The sequence below is a fragment of the Enhydra lutris genome, unplaced genomic scaffold (genome assembly GCF_002288905.1).
Source record: "Enhydra lutris kenyoni isolate GAN:26980312 unplaced genomic scaffold, ASM228890v2 scaffoldscaffold1, whole genome shotgun sequence".
Taxonomy (NCBI): domain Eukaryota; kingdom Metazoa; phylum Chordata; class Mammalia; order Carnivora; family Mustelidae; genus Enhydra; species Enhydra lutris.
In genome coordinates, this window is record NW_019154085.1 from 9,205,476 (window position 1) to 9,225,107 (window position 19,632).

At 41.4% G+C, this 19,632-nt stretch overlaps 1 protein-coding gene across 1 annotated transcript in view; it reads right to left on the reverse strand.

Annotated features, from left to right (window-relative positions):
* Positions 1-19,632, reverse strand: part of LOC111143071 (ankyrin repeat domain 44) — a 353,405-nt gene that overhangs the window by 10,782 nt on the left and 322,991 nt on the right. The window contains exons 18-22 of the mRNA XM_022496527.1: positions 16,481-16,682; positions 12,286-12,373; positions 11,162-11,279; positions 9,628-9,844; positions 6,300-6,387 (exon numbers count right to left, since the gene is read on the reverse strand). Coding sequence (XP_022352235.1) covers positions 6,300-6,387; positions 9,628-9,844; positions 11,162-11,279; positions 12,286-12,373; positions 16,481-16,682 — 713 coding nt within the window. The remainder of the gene's footprint in view (positions 1-6,299; positions 6,388-9,627; positions 9,845-11,161; positions 11,280-12,285; positions 12,374-16,480; positions 16,683-19,632) is intronic.

Consider the following 19,632-nt stretch of genomic DNA (forward strand, 5'->3'; position numbering starts at 1 on the left):
GGGAATATTCCCGTTAGATAATATCTTTCATCTAAGAACTACCCTTCAAAGCAAGGGTTCCCAAATCAACAAGCAGAATGGGATACGTATTGTAGCTGATATGCAGAAGCTTCCAAAACAGCTTCTCTGAAAGATCCACTGCCAAGGCTAATGAAAAACTAAAGACGCAAGAGGTACCTCAAACAAAGAGTGTAAGACTGAAATGACTCCTGCTGCTGCCCTCTTATCCTTCTTTACCTCAGTGCTCACAGTCTATGAATTCTCGATCTGAATTTCCACTGCAAAGGGGCGACAGGGTCAGGAACAAGTCTTTGCAAAGTTAGTGGCTTCATTGCTGCAATTGCTCCAAGGCCAGAAACCCCACACCACACCCGGGCTTCCCGCACTGCACCATCATCAAAACATCGACTCAGAAACTGGTGTCTCATTTGCAATCCATCAGGACACTGGAAGAAAGAGTGTCCTAAAGGTTTTGTGCAAATCCTCTGATAGCGGCTCAAATGCCCCCACATATACCCTCAAAGGAGGGCCCCTGCAAGGACCCCTTCTGGTGTTGACGAGACACCAAACAATTCTCCAATCAACTGCTACCAGTTATTCTAACAATCAAGGGGAAGTAAAATTAAAATTAATAGGAAAATCTTGCCAAATTCTGGTAGATGCCAGGACAATACTCTCTACTTTAAACGCCACTGACTCCAGAGCCTGCAGATGGGACCTGGGAAAACCAGCAGGGTTGGGCAAATGGTGAGAATTCTCACCAGATTCAGCTTTCCTGGTCTCTCTGGCGGCTGGTCAAGGGGGAAGGTATAATTTCGTGTTGTCCCTTCTTTTCCAAATTCAGACTCTTGTTTATTTGGTTTTGAGAGACCCATTGGTTACTGATCCTTTCCTCTTCCAGGGACTGCTATGGCCTTGTTTGTCCTAAATCCTTCTTTCTTTTGACTTTCTTGGGGAGCTAGCTCCGGATTTTGGGAAAGTAGTATCTTTTGCACCATCTTTGAGGGGATCTTGCATTCATGGGTTGTTCAGTAATGCCAGGAATAGTTATTGTTCATCCTGGCTGAAACCGGGCAAGACACTGAAATGCCTTTTTTTTTTTCTTCTTTTTTTAAAGTAGCTTTACAGTTGGTCAGAAGTTGGCCAAATAGGCAGCTGGTATTCAGAGTCTAATTGTGACTTTCTTTAGGCCTTCTCCGTAAGCTAAAATGAGGCTATGTATGGGGTGAGGGGTAGGGACTGGGGGGCATTCCAAAGACAAACAGCACTAAATCTAGAACGAAGGAATCGTTTGTTTTCTACCTCAGTTGAAGGAAGATCTTCTCCTTGATACAAAGAAGAAAATTAAAGAGAATGTAGTTGGATGAACAGGTCAGGCCCCCTTTCTTTGAGGAATTAAAATCAACTCTCTTTGCCTTACAAATTGAGTTTTTAAAGAACAGAAAAATCTTGATTATCCTTTTTTCCAATCCTCAAACCTCTCTTACTCATCTCAAACAGCTTGTAAGTATCGGAAAATCCCTCTTGGAGGATCTTGCTTTCTTTCCCTGTGCCTTTGAGCTCTACCTGGTCTTCCCCAGGAACTCGTATCCAGGCCCTCTCTTTGAAATGCACATTTCAGGGAGATAACTGCTATCAGAAAAAAGAAGGAAAAAAATAAAGGGTATTTGGAAACTGGGGAAATAAAAAATCTTAAGTCTTGATGGGCACTGAGTGATGTATGGAATTATTGAATCGCTATATTGTACACATGAAATGAATATAACACTGTATGTTAACTAACTGGCATATGAATAAAAACTTAAGGGCACCTGGCTGGCTCAGTCAGTAGAGCATGCCACTCTTGATCTCAGGGTCTTGAGTTCAAGCCCCACACTAGGCACAGAATTTACTTTAAATAAAAACTTAAAAAAAACCCCAAAAAACCCAACACTATGTATTAACTATATTGGAATTTAAAAAAAAATTTTTAAATCTCAAGTTTTCTCAATATTAGTAGAAAGTTTAAGCCATCTGAGCAGATAACCTTAATCTATTCCATTTGCTAGAAACACAATCTGGATCTGTGTTTTTGTTGTTCTGTTTTTTAAATAAACTAGTTAAGTTTTGCATTATCATACCTGCTTAAAGCCTAAAATTTAAAAACAAAAGTTACGTAAGACTGATGATTCACAGACCTATACCCCTGAAACAAATAATATATTATATGTGAATAAAGAAAGGAAAAAAGAAAAAAAGTTATTAAGATTTCTGTTCGTGTCCATCTATACGTGTATGTATGTCTATGTATGTACATTACGTTGTTTTCTATCTCCAGATGGTATTGTCAAAATTAAGTCGTAAAGAGCTCTATTTAATTGGCTTAAAGAACATTAAGCACGTGGGGTGCCTGTCAGTTAAGCGGCTGACTCTTGGTTTCGGCTCAGGTCATGATCTCAGGGTTGTGAGACTGAGCCCCTGTGTGGGGCTCCACTGGGTATGGGGCTTACTTAAGATTCTCTCTCTCCCTCTCCCTGTGCCCCCCAATAAATAAAAATAAAATAAGATAATAATAAAAAGAGCACTTACATAAGTCATATATATTTTCAGAAATATAGAAACTGAGTTTCTATGTTTGAGTTAAATGTTTTTCAGGTTCAAATGATCTGGGTTAATCTTTGGTAAACAAGGACTAGTTTTACGTTAGTTGGTTCCATTAAAACGGGCATGTATTCAGAGTTATTAGCACTTATAATGCAGAAATAAAACTTTTATTCTACCTAGGTTTACTAAAGGTCAAGTAAGCTCATGTTATCACTGTTACAGAATTTGTCGATCAGAAAGATAATTTAAAATGATGGTTAGCTGTTTAATATCTCAGAGTTTTCATGAGTGATCTAAACATAATTATTAAGAACAAGTAAATTAAATAGATATAAGTAAGGTAAAAATTTATAAGTAAACTTTTGACAACAATTATGCTTTATGGTATGTATACTTAAAAATAGTTTCCAAAATGTTTTTGGTAATGGGAAACCTCAGTTAAACTGAGCTACTTTAAATGATGCATATTCATTGACTCCTGGATCATTTCCAATTAATATAAAACTCTGAAACATTATCACTGAACATAGATTTATCCACTTTTGGCTTCCTTTGACAGAGGAACTACAGATATTTGGCTCCATTAGTAAACTTGTTCTGTACCACACTGAAATATGTATCATGAAGAGGAAGGTACTCATAGGAATTAGGAAGTTTATTTATGAGTTTGCCAATCCATAGCATGCTAACGGGACTGACAATCCACTAGTGCTTACCTCTTAGTTTTCACCAGTCATTAAGGATTCTAGGGGTTAAAAATTTTAATCAATTAAAACTATTTAGAAATAATAAGGGTAAAAGAAAATAATTTTAAGAAAAATAGATAATAAAAGTAGAATGTATTTTTTTTTGGATAAGGAAAGGTATGAAAGACATGGTTTTTGTTTATTTATTTATTTATTTATTTTGGTAAGAAAAAAGAGAAAGTAATTTTGTCTTAAAGTAAAATGACTATTTGTTGTTTTTTTTCTGGAATGAGAAAGAGAGGGAAAACTTAGGACAAAATCTGAATGGATATAAAAGCTCTATGGAATGGATGTAAAACTCTGTGGAAAAGAAATCTTGGAAAAGGAATTCTCTGTGGTCAAGCTGGCTAAGATTGGAATGGATTTACTTAAGTTTAAAAAAATGAGTTTTAATATCAAAAGTACACTAGCGCAAAATTAGAATTTGGTTTTCTCTCTGTTAAAGGAACAAAGGGTTTTTTTCCCCTAGATTATTGATCTGCTCTTAATAAGAAAATGTAAGTAAAGTTTTTTTGTTGTTTTTTTAACCTCTTTTTAAAAAAATATTTTAAAAATTTATTTATGTGACAGATTGAGATCACAAGTAGGCAGCGAGGAAGAGAGAGAGAGGAGGAATCAGGCTCCCCACTGAGCAGAGAGCCCCATGCGGGACTCAATCCCAGGACCCCGGGATCATGACCTGAGCCAAAGGCAGAGGCTTTAACCCACTGAGCCACCCAGGTGCCCCTTTTATTAACCTCTTAAGTAACCCTCCTGAAAAGCAGAGATTCTGTGTCTTACCAAAATAATTCACTGTGCTTTAGGCTATCTTGATCAATCGTTAATTTATTTTTATAAATTATTTTTATTTTTTATTTATAGTTTATATTTATTTTTATATTATAAATAAAAATATTTATATATTTATTTATATTTTATTTATAAATTTTAATTTATCCTTAATTACTTAAGAAAACCCAGTCTTCTTGGGGTGCCTGGGTGGCTCAGTGGGTTAAAGTCTCTGCCTTCGGCTCAGGTCATGATCTCAGAGTCATGGGATCGAGTCCCGCATCGGGCTCTCTGCTCAGCGGGGAGCCTGCTTCCCTCTCTCTCTATCTCTGCCTGCCTCTCTGCCTACCTGTGATCTCTGTCTGTCAAATAAATAAATGAAATCTTAAAAAAAAAAAAAAAAAAAGAAATCCCAGTCTTCTTAACACTAGAAGAGGTATGGAGGTTTTTGGTTTGTTTTTGAGCCACTACCTAACTTTCTCTATTTATCTTTAACGTCCGTAGCTGTATCACTTCAGTGGAATGGTTAACTAAGACTGTTGCACAGTGACCTATGATCCTATTTGACTAAGTATTTTAAAATCTTTTGATATTTTTGACAAGTAAATAAATGCATAAGTTGATCAACAGGACAACCGGCTTCAAGAAGTGTCCTCTCTCTGGGATTATTTTTAACTTCTGCAATTCTAGTTGGTTTGGTTCATGGGAACCCTGGGTCAGGCATGCCCTGCAAACATTAGGAATACTTTTACTATTAATAATTATCTTCCTGGTCTGTTCTCTCAAGGGTTCTGGATGAGTGGATGCAGCCATAAGCCAGGTAACATATGGTTTCCCTCCAACTAGAATGAAAACCCGACATCGTCTCCCATGAACTAGAGACTGGGACCCAAAGAGACAACGGTAGCTGAGAATAACTTGCAACATCACCTTTGCCCAAACCTCTTGGTTGACCAGAGGTTGATCAAAGTGGGGAGGAAGAACTGCCAACTGATCCCACATGAACCTACTCAGTAGGCTGGGCACCACTGATCCTGGGAAACAACATCAGCAAAAAACCCCTTACCTTTCAGGTTTCATGTTCTTGTAAATGTTCCATCTTTCCAGAGGTCAGACCATCTAGTTAACTCATGAATAATTACCAAGTGATATGGGTGATGGCCCCATTCCTCCAAGACCTCAAATAAGGCCAGATATGTAACCCTAGTAATCAGGTATTTCTACTCCTTCTCTTCCCTGTTTCCTGTTATTTTGTGGAAACTTCCGGTTTTCTGCCTCACTCTGCAGTTCTCTGATCTCTTGCAAGTGGAAACTGTCTGCTTCATGAAGTGTAAAATAAAGTTTGTATCACTTGAAATGTCTTCTTTAATCATCTGAATAGTTCTAACGGCACACATACTGGAACCCCAGCATTTCTTCAGAACCCCTACATCCAGGAAGGAGTTTACCACACACCACTTATGCAAGGGATCATGTTAGATTTTTGGGGGGTACCAAAGTGACAAAGACATGGTTCCTTTGGGTTTAAAATCACCCCTACCCTTTATTCCTTACTTTCTTGATTCATCCGCTTTATGCCTGCAGTATCTTTCAATCAAATGATCAGCGGCATGTGAAGCCCGCAGACCATGCAAAGACGAAGCAGGCCCCAGGAAACCACGTTCCCCCAGGCCTACCACGGAAGTCTGCCCTGAAGTCACTGTACACACTAAACGATGGTTCATACCATGAGATGGCAGCAAAAAGTGCATTTATCAAAAAAGAACTTATAACGTAGGAAGAATGGAGAATTACAATATACAAAAAGTCTTCCTGGCATAAAATGTCTTCTAATCATCCATAGGTATATTGCTGTTAACCCCAACTTGTGTTTAGAATTTGGTACACAAATGTGTGTCACCTCTGGAGAGCTCCCCACCTGGGGCGCAATGTGCCTCTTAGTCACCTAGAACCCTTCATGTAGTTTCTCTCAGGTGACATGTGACCCGCCTGGGAACCTGGGCACTCCACAAAGAGCTCCTGGAAAATCATTAACGCTCAGGACCACACTTTGCTATCAGACCCATTTGCCTTTAGCAGCAAAGTGGAATATATTGGTCTTACCTATAGCCTAAAAGCCTGTCCCTTCCCAGAGAAGCAACCTCTCTGTATATAGTTAAAAGGATTAAACCAACACCATCGAGTCCCATCATTTCTACTTACATTGCACAGTGCAGTGGAGTGAAGGGATTACCGATAAATTTGCGAAAACATTTTTGCTCCAGAAGTACCTCTATACAGTTTTCATTACCTGCAAGGAATCAACAGAATTTAGAGAGCTTCCAAGAAAGAAATTTTGTTCAACACAGTCTATTTTTGTTGCTGTTGTTAAGTACTGAATTCTGGCTTACGAATTTCCCTGAATTGGCTGAATAGTCATTCTCCACGGAATAAAGAAAATGCCACAATGTCATTAACTATGCTCACAGGTGTTCGGAGACATAATGAAACAGGGAAGGCCATATGTTCTAGAGAGAGAAAGAGATAAAGAAGGGACCTCATTTGCAAGTAGAATAGATTCGATGTCATTCTCAGCTCTCAAGAGAGAGATGCCTGACATAGGTATGCCTCAGTTTGCCCATGTTTACAACAGGAAATTCTCCTTTCACCCACATGAATGGGTTCACTTACAATTCTGCTACCTAATTCAGGAAAGAAGATGTGATTGATAGAAAACGGCATTTGAGGCAACGCTGGTGAAAGGGCTTTGACTACAAAATACGATGGAAGGGTTTAAAATGGCACCAAGACCAATTCCTGGCAAACAGAATGCACCCAATAAGTATTTTTTTAATAAGTAGAGTAATGAATGTGAGGGATTATTTTCAACAAAATGACAATAGCTTCTAAATCAACTGATTTTGAGTTGAGTAAGGCCCCAGTTTTGTCCGCTTACTTGTTACATGACTTAGGCAACCCACTTGGATCTGTAAGTCTCAGTTTCTCATGTCACAGGATGATGGAGTTTTTGGTTGATAAAAGACCTAACTGTGGTTTGTGAGACAATGTGCCTTGAGCAAGAGGAGCAAGAAGGCGATGCTGTTTGGCTTTGGAATACTGATTATTGTCCTGAACCTCTTCTTGGCTGAATTTAGCGCTAAATTAGAGTTCACTTATGATCTATCCCAGAATTATGTAGATTGGATAATTTTAAGTGTTAAAATACAAGTCACACCTTTCTTGAACCTGTAGAGAAGAAAGCTGAAACTGCTTTTAGGAGGATGGAGAGGCATATGAAGTAATGAATATAAAATCCTCTAACTTGATTCAAGTTACACTGTTTAGCTTTCCAACTACATCCAACCCTCACTCAAATAGTCCCAAACACTTCAACCCCTCTAGGAGTATGAATCCCCCACAAAGGACCTCTCTTAGGGCAGCATCTAAACCTACCATTCCTTGGAGACCATTATGAATCCTAACCTAAGGTCTATGTAGGGTGGACTGGGGACACTTGCACAAATGTCGATATTCAAAGTGCTCAGTGGAAGGGATCTGGGAAGATGGGAGCTTGAACACTAGATCTAAAAGACTGTACTGGGAAGGAGATTGCTTGGGAAAGGACAGATCCTCCTTCCCTGTAACCTGAAGTGGCCTAAGAATAGAGAGACCTGCTCTCCCCACCCCACCCGGCTCTGGGGGAGAGGATGTGGTCTGTAATCAGCACTCTTAATGTGTCTTCCCCTTCCGGTAGGTTTTCTAGTGCTAGAGAGCTCTCACAGCTTGACTCAGATGGTGGTTAGGGAGCTCTCATCCATTAGTAAGTGGGAAAAAAATCATAATCTGCCAACAGCTGAACAGGAGAAAACTTGCTCTCACTGAAAAAAGGAGGACTATAATGAAAGCATAATGAGAGGTCTGACGTCAATATATGAGAGCACCCCAAAAACCTTTTTGGTCCTAATAATCAGAGTTTCTGAGTGAAAATTTTAATAGAAGAATTGAAAATGGAAAAATAAAATTATAGAAACCAAGTAAGAAGTATTTGGGAAATTATCCACATAAAATTTGGGGGGGGGTTTCTTAAACAAGATTGGAAACCTTTGTGCAACAAAAGAAAAAATTTGACAGATTCAACTAATAAAAGTTCAAAATCTCTGCATGGAAAAGGGTTTCATAAACAAGGAACAAAGACAAATGATAGACAGAGAGAAAACATTTGCAGCATACATAACAAGTGGGGGGTTCCTATTTCTAAGACAAGGTACTTCTACAAACATATGAGAAATGATGAACTCAATAGGAAAAAAATGGGCAACAGATGAAAAAGGCATGTCCAGAAGAGGAAAAGGAAATTCAAATACATAAATAAATACACTATCAGAAAAATGCAATTTGAAATAATGAGGTGCCTGTTTCTTATCCTTCAAATTGACAAAAATTTTAAAAAAGATGATATTGTCTTGAGCTGGCAAAGGCTTAAGAAAGTAGTAAGTTTTATATACATGTCTGATGGAGTAATGCACTTTGATACTCTTTTTGAAAAGCAATATGGTATAATTCACTAAAATTAAAAAATATACATGCTCTCTTACCAATAATTTCACTTTTGGAAACTTAACTGACAGAATTTCCGGTACCATAATACGAACACACATACTGAAGCATTGTTTGTAATCAGAAAAAACCTGAAAACAATCTGAATGCTCATCAACAAGGATCTGGTATGAATAAACAATAAATTCTGGTATACACACTCACATGTGTGTCTACATATCCCGCTGCACACTATAAAATAGACAACCATGAAAAAGACCCACATATACTGATACATACCGATCTGTGAGAATATCTCCAGTAGAAACTTACGTAAACAGTAACAAAAAAGAAAGTTATCTAATATTTGTGACATGAATCTAGTTTTCAAAAACAGATGCATATACAATTTGTATTTATTTATTATTCTCAAAGGAAAATTACAAAAGATACCTACAGAATTACATCAGAAGGTAAATTTGGAAATGGAGACAACTTTAGGTACCTCAGTATTTCCGATATGTTCCAATTAGTATGCATTTTCCTTTTTTACTCAAATATATGAAACGAGAAATTTAAAATCTCCCAAACAACAAGTGCAATTAAATAAACAGGGGATATAGGACATAAAAAGAAATGCTGAAAAGAAAAATCATGTGTATACTAGTAGGCAACTGTAACAGATTATTACATCAATTTTTTTGTTTGTTTTTAGCTGTATTATTTTAATTCCTTGTAGGTGCTCTCGTTTACCTGGGTAAACTAGAAACCCTGATTAAAATTAGTTACTTCAGCTCACGGAGGTTCTGAGTGGGAGTTACATATTGTGATTAACAAAAATAGGGCATCATGGTGGTCATGAAGGGAAAAGCTCAAAAAAGAAAAAAGGTATCACAGGTTCAGAAAGATCGGAAACCATGGTTTAGGACGTTACAGTACATTCTCACCTCTGCTGAGACCACAGCCGTGCCGGGTAAGGAATCTACTGGAATCAGTCAAAGGGCAATGCACTCACCATTGTAACAAGCCCAGTGCAGCGGCGTGTAGCCTTGGTTGTCTTTGAAAGAACAGTCCTCCTCGGACAGTGCCATCTGGAGCAGCTCGCTCAGCCACGTGGCGTGGCCGCGAGCAGCCGCGTAGTGCAGCGGGGTCCTTCCTCTGGAGTCTTTACACAGAATCGACACTTCTTGCTCCAGCAGCATTTGCACACATTCCTCGTGGCCTGTCATAATCTGATGCATCGCAACAAAAAACACAAGACACATTTCAGAAGGGCAGAGATGCAGGAAGCGAGGCGGTGACTACATGAGGCTCGGTTCCCAGTGAGCAGACAGACGCCTGGGCCTTACTGGGGATACATCAGAGGACAGAGGGGGACAACCCCAGCAAGATTCATGACAGAGAAGTCTGCGAACACACCAGCATCTTAGCAACATCTCTAGACTCTCTGAACATAAACTTGAAGGGTCTCATGCTAGAGCAGAAAATACCGGCTTTTCGAATCAGGAAGGTACAGGTGGAGCCCCAGCTTCCCGCTTGTAAACCCTGGGCACATCCATCTGCCTGTCTGTGCCTCACTTCCTCTACCTGTAAGTGGGAACAGCAACAACGACTCGCAGGTTGTAATGAGACAGTAAAGTCTCCCAGCCTGTGGCTCCGCCCACAGGAAGTTGTCAACGATGATTAGGACATTGACCGCTTAGTGTTTGTCTTTTCATTCATCATAGTGTTCGGCACCATTCCCAAGCAGCAACTTTATGATTTCTGTTTTTGTTTCATTTAGTTTGGCATGTTTTAGAAAAATTTCAGCAGATATGTATGGAACATCATCCACAGTATACATATTTCGGGTGGTGAATGGGTCAACATTTGCAATAAGGAACAATTAGAAATAACGTGGCCACTGAAAACTAGGTAATCATCAGAATAAATTACACCTCCTCCACACAATGGGAGATTAGAATAACGGGGCAGAAAAATATTTAGTGACATGGAAAAAGGTCCCTGATTTACTTTGAGAAAAAAAAGCAGGTTCCAAATAGCATCTTCAGTATTCTCTCTTTCTAAATTCAAAACAAACCCCTATACAGCAAAAAGGACTGGTGATACATGCACCAAAATGTAGTTATCTCCAGAGGGTAAGATTACCAGTGATTATGACTTTCTTCTTTGAGCCTTTTTTTTTTTTTTTTGTAAATTTTCTAGGATGTGTGCATAATCAAATACCAGAACCAATCCCACCAACAGTGGGTGTTTGTGTATCCATTATCACAATCTAACATGAACTCTGAAAAGCAGGACCTAGGAGTAGCTGTTATTTTACCTTTGCAGAAGGTTTTGTAATCTTTCTTTCTTTCTTTGTCATGTCTGTACTCGATGTGGGTCTTCAACTCGTGACCCGGAGATCAAGAGTTGCATGTTCTACCAACTGGCTGAGATTAAGTACTTATCTTAGGGAACAACCTTTTTACTAAAGCTTCATATGGGGGAAAAGAAGGAAACGGGCTCACTGCAAAATTACTTCACTAAAGCCGAGGAAAGGCACGTACCCCTCTGTGTAAAGCTGTGCAGCCCATGAGGTCAACAGCATCTACATTGGCTTCTTTTTCAAGTAACAGTGAAACAGCATCAATGTGTCCATATGCCACAGCAAGCATCAGTGGGGTTCTAGGTAGAGAAATCAACCAGGCAGGAAGATCAGGGAAAGCGAACAAACAAAAACCCATCCCTTACTTCCAGAGGGAGGACCCCTCTCTCTTCACTTTCTCTCTCCTCTTAACAATTGCTTAATATTTTCTGAGTGTCCCCAGTTCACTCCACGCTGCAGGGAGCAAGCTATCCCAGTCCCTGCTCTGTAAAGGCCGCCTGGAATGGTGTTGGGGTCCAGGTGGAACAGGGGAAGGTTCCTTCTCAAACTGCTCATGTTAATCCCAACATTTTCAAAACTGTGTGGCATTCTCCAAATAATCACTGAGCAGGGAGTGTGTCTACACGGGAGACTCTCTTGCTCCTATCATATCAAGTTTCTACCTTGAACTTCTGCTTAAGATTTTACTTCATCAAAGCTTCCTTGCCATGAAGAACAGCCTGACAAGTCCAGAGGGGAAAAAAAACAGTGTCGGGACCCGGGAGGTGAGGTTCTCGTTTTAACTCTGACTCTAATTCACACCTCTGGGGTGAGTCACTCTGTGCTTTGTTTTTGGCGCCACAATTCCGAAAGACTGGATGGGGGGATGGGCTAACAGATGGAAAATACTTTGGAAAAACAAACTAAGAAATGATAAAAATATGAAGTTTCTTTTTTTTATGATAGAGATAACCTCTTGAGGTCTGTCCTACTGTCATCATTAGTTTAAAAAAATGGGAATGCCACAGCTTCAGAAGAGGGTAAAAATGGATACAAAGAAGAAACGAAAGCAGGGCCAGGACTCAAGGTCACAGACATGAAAAGTTGGCTCCTTGTCATCAAGATACACCCCTCTCCATTCTTTCCTTGGCTATACACTCCAGCGCAAAGCCCCCTCATTGTTCTAGGGCTCTCAACTACGAATTTCCCCCAAACATACACCTCAAACTAGAATTCAGCGTCCACCTGCCTAGCTGTCTAACAAACATGACCCATGACCCGTTGGGACTGAACTGCCACCCCCAGGCCGGGATAAAGAACACTCACTGTCCTTTGGCGTCTTTCACGTCAATGGCTTCTGGGTTGTCCGCAATTTCTAGTAAGAGCCGCAAACACAGTGTGTGACCGTTAATTACTGAAAAAGAAAAGAGCGGACATTCCTCTTAACAGACTAGCACCACACACATCCCTCCAAAGCGAAGTTTATCTGGACTTCAGGTTAGTCGTTTCAGTTGCCGCTGCCAGCGCTCCCCAGGCTCCCCGGCAGGTGGCGCCCCAGCGTCTGTCACTCGGTTCTTCCGCCCCGTCCTTCCCATCGGGCACTTCGGTCCTCCCCCAGCTTCTTCCTGTTCCTGTGCTGAGACCTTGTTCCGGAAAACCGATGTCCTCTCTCACCTCCTCGTATGGGACTGATGACCTCTCCCGAACGTTCGGCTTTCCGTCGTGTTCCCCCAAGAGAATCACCCAATTCCTTATAACCCCGTGTCCAGCCTGCCTCCCGCCCTGTTTAAGAAGAAGGAATGGAGAAGAGGAGCAGAATAGGATGGGAGGAGAGGAGCAAGGGAGACGCGGAACGGGTCCTGCCGTCTTTCCCTCCCAGTCGCTTCACATGTGGAGGCAGACGTGGAAGCAATCATTCTGACTGAGGAGGGGTGACGTGCACAAAGCTTCCCACAGGGCCCGTGTACGCAGGCTCTGGCTCACCGCTCCTGGACTGGCCAGCGGCTTGCAGGAGACTCACAGATGTGCCCCCGCAGCTGCCAGACAGCTCTGCCCACGAGCTCCGCAAAACTACAAACCATGGTTTCTCTGCCTCCCGGGGTCTCGCATGGCTGCCACCTCCCGTCCCCTCTGGCCCCTCCGTTCTGTCCCTGGTCAAGCTGTGACTCCCGTGCCCACCTCACCCCTTCCCAGGCGCTGCCCCATCCTCCCCTCGCCCCTTCCCACCCTAGTGGGGGCTGCCCGCAGGCAGGAAAGCGGGCCCCAATGTTGGCCTTGAACTGCTGGGGTCAAATACAAGGTTGTGCCCCCCGCGCACCAGGCGAGATGCTACTTTGGGGAGTGGTGGTGTCTCCAGAGCAGGGAAGCGAGCCTCCCGGGATGATAACCCGCTGGGCTAAGGTATTTCCTCCAGCTTGTTGAATGGAACCCACAGCCTTACAGAAAACATGGCTTTCCACTGAGGGAGTAGGACGAGAACAAATATACTTAAAATTCCCAACGTGAACGTCTCTCCTTTCTGAACAATGTGAACACCATAAAACGTGCTGCTTTTACCCCACGATGGCTGTGGAGAGGGAAGGGAACAGCTGCAGCTACGTTCGGCTGATGAAGGTTCTTCTTCTAAGAGCTGCGTTTCAACATTTTTGATTGCCCGCCCGGTCGTGAGAGAATGCTAACTGAACAACGACATGTCTGCCAGGGACAATGCACATTAGAATGAGTTCTCAGTCATCGACACAACTCAAATGAACGGCAGGAATAATGCCCACATTGTGGAGACCACGGCGCTCAGCTCGTTTAGCAGTGTTCTGGTTATGTGTCTCAGGAGGACATTTTGTGAACCGGGGTACAGGCAACACACTGCTGTTGCTGCTGTTTTGTTTTTTCGTTTGAAAAATTACACTAAATCTATTGCCACTGGTAAAATATGCAAGAATTCAATGGATGCTTAAAAGGACATGATGGGCAGAGGACTGAGAGCTGAACAGTACAGACAGTGGGGCCATGAGAATGCAGGTCTGGTGTGTTTTCATGGATTTCTCTTCCCATATCAATTTGATATTCTTGAAATACTCATAATCATAATAGTTCCAAAGATGTTTGGTTGTTGGCTACACAGAAAAAGAGAAGAAAATCATCTAGGAATGCTGGAGAACAAACCCATTTCTAAGGTGGTTTTTGTTTTGTTTCGTTGTTTTGTGGGCAGGGTGTGGGGTTCCAGAACAGTAGGCTTTGGAACTTAGCTCATAGCCCTCAGGTAATTTTTTTTTTTTTAAGATTTAATTAATTTATTTGACAGAGAGAGATCACCAGTAGGCAGAGAGGCAGGCAGGGAGAGAGGGGGAAGCAGGCTTCCCGCTGAGCAGAGAGCCGGATGCAGGGCTCGATCCCAGGACCCTGAGATCATGACCTGAGCTGAAGGCAGAGGCTTTAACCCACTGAGCCACCCAGACACCCTGAATTTTCATTCCTCTCTACTATAAAAGTGTAGCAACACTAGAATTCTCATTCGCTTCCCACACATGTTTTCCCCTAGTTGCCTTCTAGCGAAAAGACGCTAGCATCTCCTTGGGCTGTGCCCTGTGCACTCCAGCTTTGTCTCAGACCAGCCTGGTCTCTCCCCAGCGTGAGTGACAGCCATTTCTCATGTTGCTCACAGGCCACAACTGTCACTGCAAATCTCTGTGCCAAAACTCTACTCTCCATCCCGGCTCCGGGCCCTCCCAGTACTCCCAGGATTTAAAACAATCAAACTGCCTCTCAAATTGGAAAAGATTCTGGAAGCGCAAGCTAAAGCTTCTGCACAGCAGACATTTTGTGGAGAATTGAGTCAAAGGACAGCCCTAGCGTCTCTAATGAATGACGTGAGGGAAATCCAAGAGGAGTGAGTCGTCTTGACCACCAGGGGGCTCCATTGGCCCACAACCCGTGTCACGGTGGCAAATGAACGTCAACGATCATCCTTCATTGTTTACCGGTTTAGAAGGACAATATTCCACCATGGAAATAGGCCTTTTGTAACTGGCAGGAAATACTGTACATTGTAGCTAAAGGAGAATGTTTCCCATAATAATATACAATTAATCTTTAAGGAGAACTAAATTTGAACTTTATAATAATACCAAGAATGCCCTGAACACCAAACTTCACAATGATACTTTATAATAATATCAAGAATACCAAAGCACAAAGTGTGATGGGAAATGAGAATTCATAGTTTAACCTTACCAACCATTACTGACCTCATGGCTCAAGTTTTTTCCAGGAATAATCATTTCCAAGTAATTAGGCAACACCATGTTTTTTCAGTCTCTATATTGCTTTTCTTCAGTGGTTTGGAAATTCAAGGATATATATGGGAATAGTTTCACAAGACCTAACTTTTTTTTCCAAGTAACAAGAATCAAGTAACAAGTCTTTTCGAAAAACTGTCTCTGCTCCTTTGTTCCCCAATCCACCCATTATTCCATGGTCTGAATAAGATAGTTATTTCTCTTTATGAGACAGGATCTACCGTCCCGATCAAAGGCTGATATCATTGAATTCCTGACCCAAAAGGAATTCATGCCTTCGCTGAGCTACAGATTCTCCCACGTTACCTTTATATCTGTGTAAACATCCAGAAATGTCTTGATGGAATTTTATTTTATGTCTACTGGAGAAGAGTCCCAGAAAAGGCAAATTACTTACTTTTTGATATATACATATACTTTAAAGAGTCTCTATTGTTACACATGATGCGTCAAGAATCAGCACCAGAGCGAAAGCTAAGAAGCATCATTTAGACTGGCAGAATGATGTACCGATTAGATTGCTGTCTGATGACTTTTTATGAAATAGCTGTGAAAAAAATTGTTGATTTTTTGCTATAAAATGCTGTGTGATTTTGTCTTTGTAACTCATTTGAAGATCACATTACACGCTGTTTCCTGTTTAGCAAGTTTTGGGATAGCCACTGGTCAAAATTCTGAACTCTCTTCTGAGTTAAGAAGGCAAGATAGGGTGCAGAGGATTTTTAGGGCAGTGTTTCTAGTATCTTCCTTTTTATGATACCATAATGCTGGATCTATGTCATCATACATTTGTCCAAATTCACAGAAGGGAGAGCACCAAGAACGGACCCTAATGCAAACTGAGGACTTTGGATGATTAGGATGGGTCCCTGGAGATTTAGCAATTGTAATGAATGAAACACTCTGGGGAGGGTTACTGGTAATGGGGAAGTCCGCGCGTGTGTGTGGGTCGGGGGTGGAGGGAGACAGGAAATATATAGAACATCTCTGTACCTTCCTCTCAGTTTTGCTGTGAACCTAAAACTGTTCCAAAAGAAGAAAGCTAGAGCCTCTCTGGCTAGAGAACACTAATCTTCTTCAAGTGGATAGTTGGGCCAAAAGCATTTTGGAAGAGTGTAGGCAGAGTTAATATGGAAAGAAAACTGAAATTTTATAAAAGTGGGGATGAAAGGAAATGCTGCCATCCTTTTCCTTCGACTTGCAACCAGACTCCTGACAGGACCCACCTGAGGCATGGAGTGGGGTTCTTTTGGTTACATTGTCTTTCACAAAGATGGACGCGCCCTGATTGATAAGTGCTTCCACACACTCTGTGTGTCCCTTAAAGGCAGCCAGGTCCAGAGCGGTGCGGCCTTTCTCATCCCTGATGTCCAGGTCCACCAACGACTGCAGAAGGACTTCCAAGGCTTGGTGGTGCCCATTGTAGGCCTGCAAGGAAGAAACTGACCGCTGAAATGCTTGCTCACCCCAAATCCCACAACCACCCACGTGAGGGGCTAAGCCTCCTGGGTCACCGCTGGAGACCGCTCCAAGGAGCACACCAGAAAGATGCTGGGGATAATTATTGAAACAGACAAACCGGAACATCAGACTGAAAAATTATAATGCATAAGCCTCAGGCTACATATGAATTTCTGCAAGTTCTTTCTTGTTTGTGAAATAATATGTTCCAAAGGTACTAAATGTATTCTTGTATTTATATCTACCCATCTAATAATCTAACACAGACTAGCAGCTGAATGAATTAATATAATCTTCTATCAGTTCAGTCCCAAACATACTGACACAATCAAAATTATTTTGGGGGAGACTTCTCTGTTAAACCTAGAGGGGGGGAAATTATTAAAGACAACATGGACTTGATAATTTATCAGAAGCATAGAGATCTGTTACAGTCTAACATTTTAGTTTCTAAGCACGGGACCCCGGGCAAGTTTCTTAATTTCACTTAGAGTTTGTTTTCTCATCTATAAAATGAGAGCAATAAAAGCTGCCTCCCAGGAAAGATAAAAAAAGATAAATTCACAAGGTTTTCCATAATATCTTGTGCACAGTGGATGCTTCCTCCTTTCTCCTTTTACTTCTGCCATTGATTATCGTGAAAACACAGACACAATTACGGAAATACATTCCCATGTACCAGCAGCAAGTTCAGGCCTATGATGAGGTCCTATGCTATGTTAGGTCAAGAGGCTTCCCACTACCAAGACACAAAATCGAAAGATTGAGAGAATTTGCATTAAGTCTATAAAGTTAAAAAATGTATATGCACACACAGGGCAAATAAATAAAAAAAAAAGAAGAGGGATAAGGATAGGATGGGGGACTAAGGAGGGAGAAGGAAGTAAAGAAGGAGACACAGAGAAGATCTGCCCCCAGTGTCCTCGCCAGCCAGGGTCCCCTCTTCTGTCGGCTGCACTTTTCCCTTCCGCACTACAGCGGTTACTCAAGGCGCAGCGTGTTTGAAAAGAAGCTTAGCGCAGACAAAAGAACAATATCTCTCATACACAAAAAGCTCTTACGAACCATTTCAAAACTTCGGAAAATGTACAAAAGGGCATGAAAAGACAGCTCACAGAACAAGAAATAGGAAAGGCCAATGAACATATGGAGGAAACACATACATTTTTTAAGGTGCTATTTTTCAACTACCAGACTGACAATGATTACATTTGGTCACGTCCAGTACTAGTTAAGACATGGTAAAATAAAAGCAGGGGCACGGGGGCACCTGGGTAGCTTAGAGGGTTAAGTCTCTGCCTTCGGCTCAGGTCATGATCTCAGGGTCCTGAGATCAAGCCCCACATCAGGCTCTCTACTCAAAGGGGAGCCTGCTTACCTCCCTCTCTCTCTGCCTGCCTCTCTGCCTACTCGTGATCTCTCTCTCTCTGTCAAATAAATAAATCTTAAAAAAAAAAAAAAAAGCAGGGGCATGTGGGTGGCTCAGTCGGTTAAGGATCTGCCTTGGGCTCAGGTCATGATCTCAGCGTCCTGGGATGAAGCCGCCTTGGTCTCCCTGCTCCTCCTACCTACCCCCTACTCCCTGCTCATGTGCTCTCTCTCTCAAATAAATAAATAAAATCTAAAAAAAAAAAAAACATGATGAAAAAAACAATCTATGCTCTGTTGCTAGTGTATGCTGTGACATTTGTAGAGAGTGATTTGACAAAATCTATTGAAACCTTTTTGAAAAACTAAGCTGCAGACAGTATGTATAACATGACCTCATTTATATAAAAAGCAAATACACCCAGATATATACCTATCTATATGTATGTATATTTCTGTATTCATAGAAAATTTCAGAATATAAAACAAAGAAGGTTATGGACACTGGGGAGGGTATGTGCTATGGTGAGTGCTGTGAAGTGTGTAAGCCTGATGATTCACAGACCTGTACCCCTGGGGCTAATAATACATTATATATTAATTTAAAAAATTAATTAAAAAAATAAACTGTTAATGGTGGATACCTCTATAAATGGAAGATAAAGTCACAAATATATGGACTTGTTTCATTTTACTTTTTTAAAAAATCATTTGAATTTTTCCCCTAAGTATATGTTAACAACAATTATATCCAAAACTAAATAAAAAAGGATCCATAGAATTTTAAGAGTCCTGATAGGAATTGTTTGAATACTTTCTCTTGACATTATTTTTATGAATGATTACGGTTATTATATATTATGTAGTAAACATATACGTTACCTATAATATGATGTATAACAATTCACAGGCTGATGAATCTCAAATTTATTTCCCATTCGTAACGTCTCCTTTTACTTCTCGACTTGTATATTCAACTGCCCATTGATATTTCCACTTGCAGATATGCCTCTCAAGCTTAACACGTCCCAAACCAAATTCTTAATTTCCTTCCTCAAACTTGGTCCATCTGTAGCCTCTTCCAACACAGGAAGTGGCAAGGCTCCGCTTGTTGCTGCCCAGGCCCCAAGCTCTGGAGTCATCTGTATCTTCCCTCTTCAGCCCAGAGTCGTAGCCCTATACGAGGGCTCTGGGACACTAGGGCAAGGAGGTGTTGAAAATAGCCTTGGGCTCCCCATGCTAGCTTTGCCGGGCCCTGTACAGGGGTGTGTTTGCTGAAAGGAAGGGATCCCTTTTGCTAACCACACAGAGGTGTCTCCAGGTTCTCAGGCCCTAGGCAGGAAAACATTTACCTCTGCATCCCTGTTCTAATTCACACAGGTGTAGCACACAGCCTCACACAGCCCTCAACGCGCCATCATCTTTACTCTTTCTTTGAAACATATCCAGAATCGACCCAGTTCTCATCATAGCGCTGTCCTCTTTTGCCGGGATCATGGCGAGGGCCTTCCTTTCCATCCTCGCCCTGTGCCACCTTTACTCATTCAGC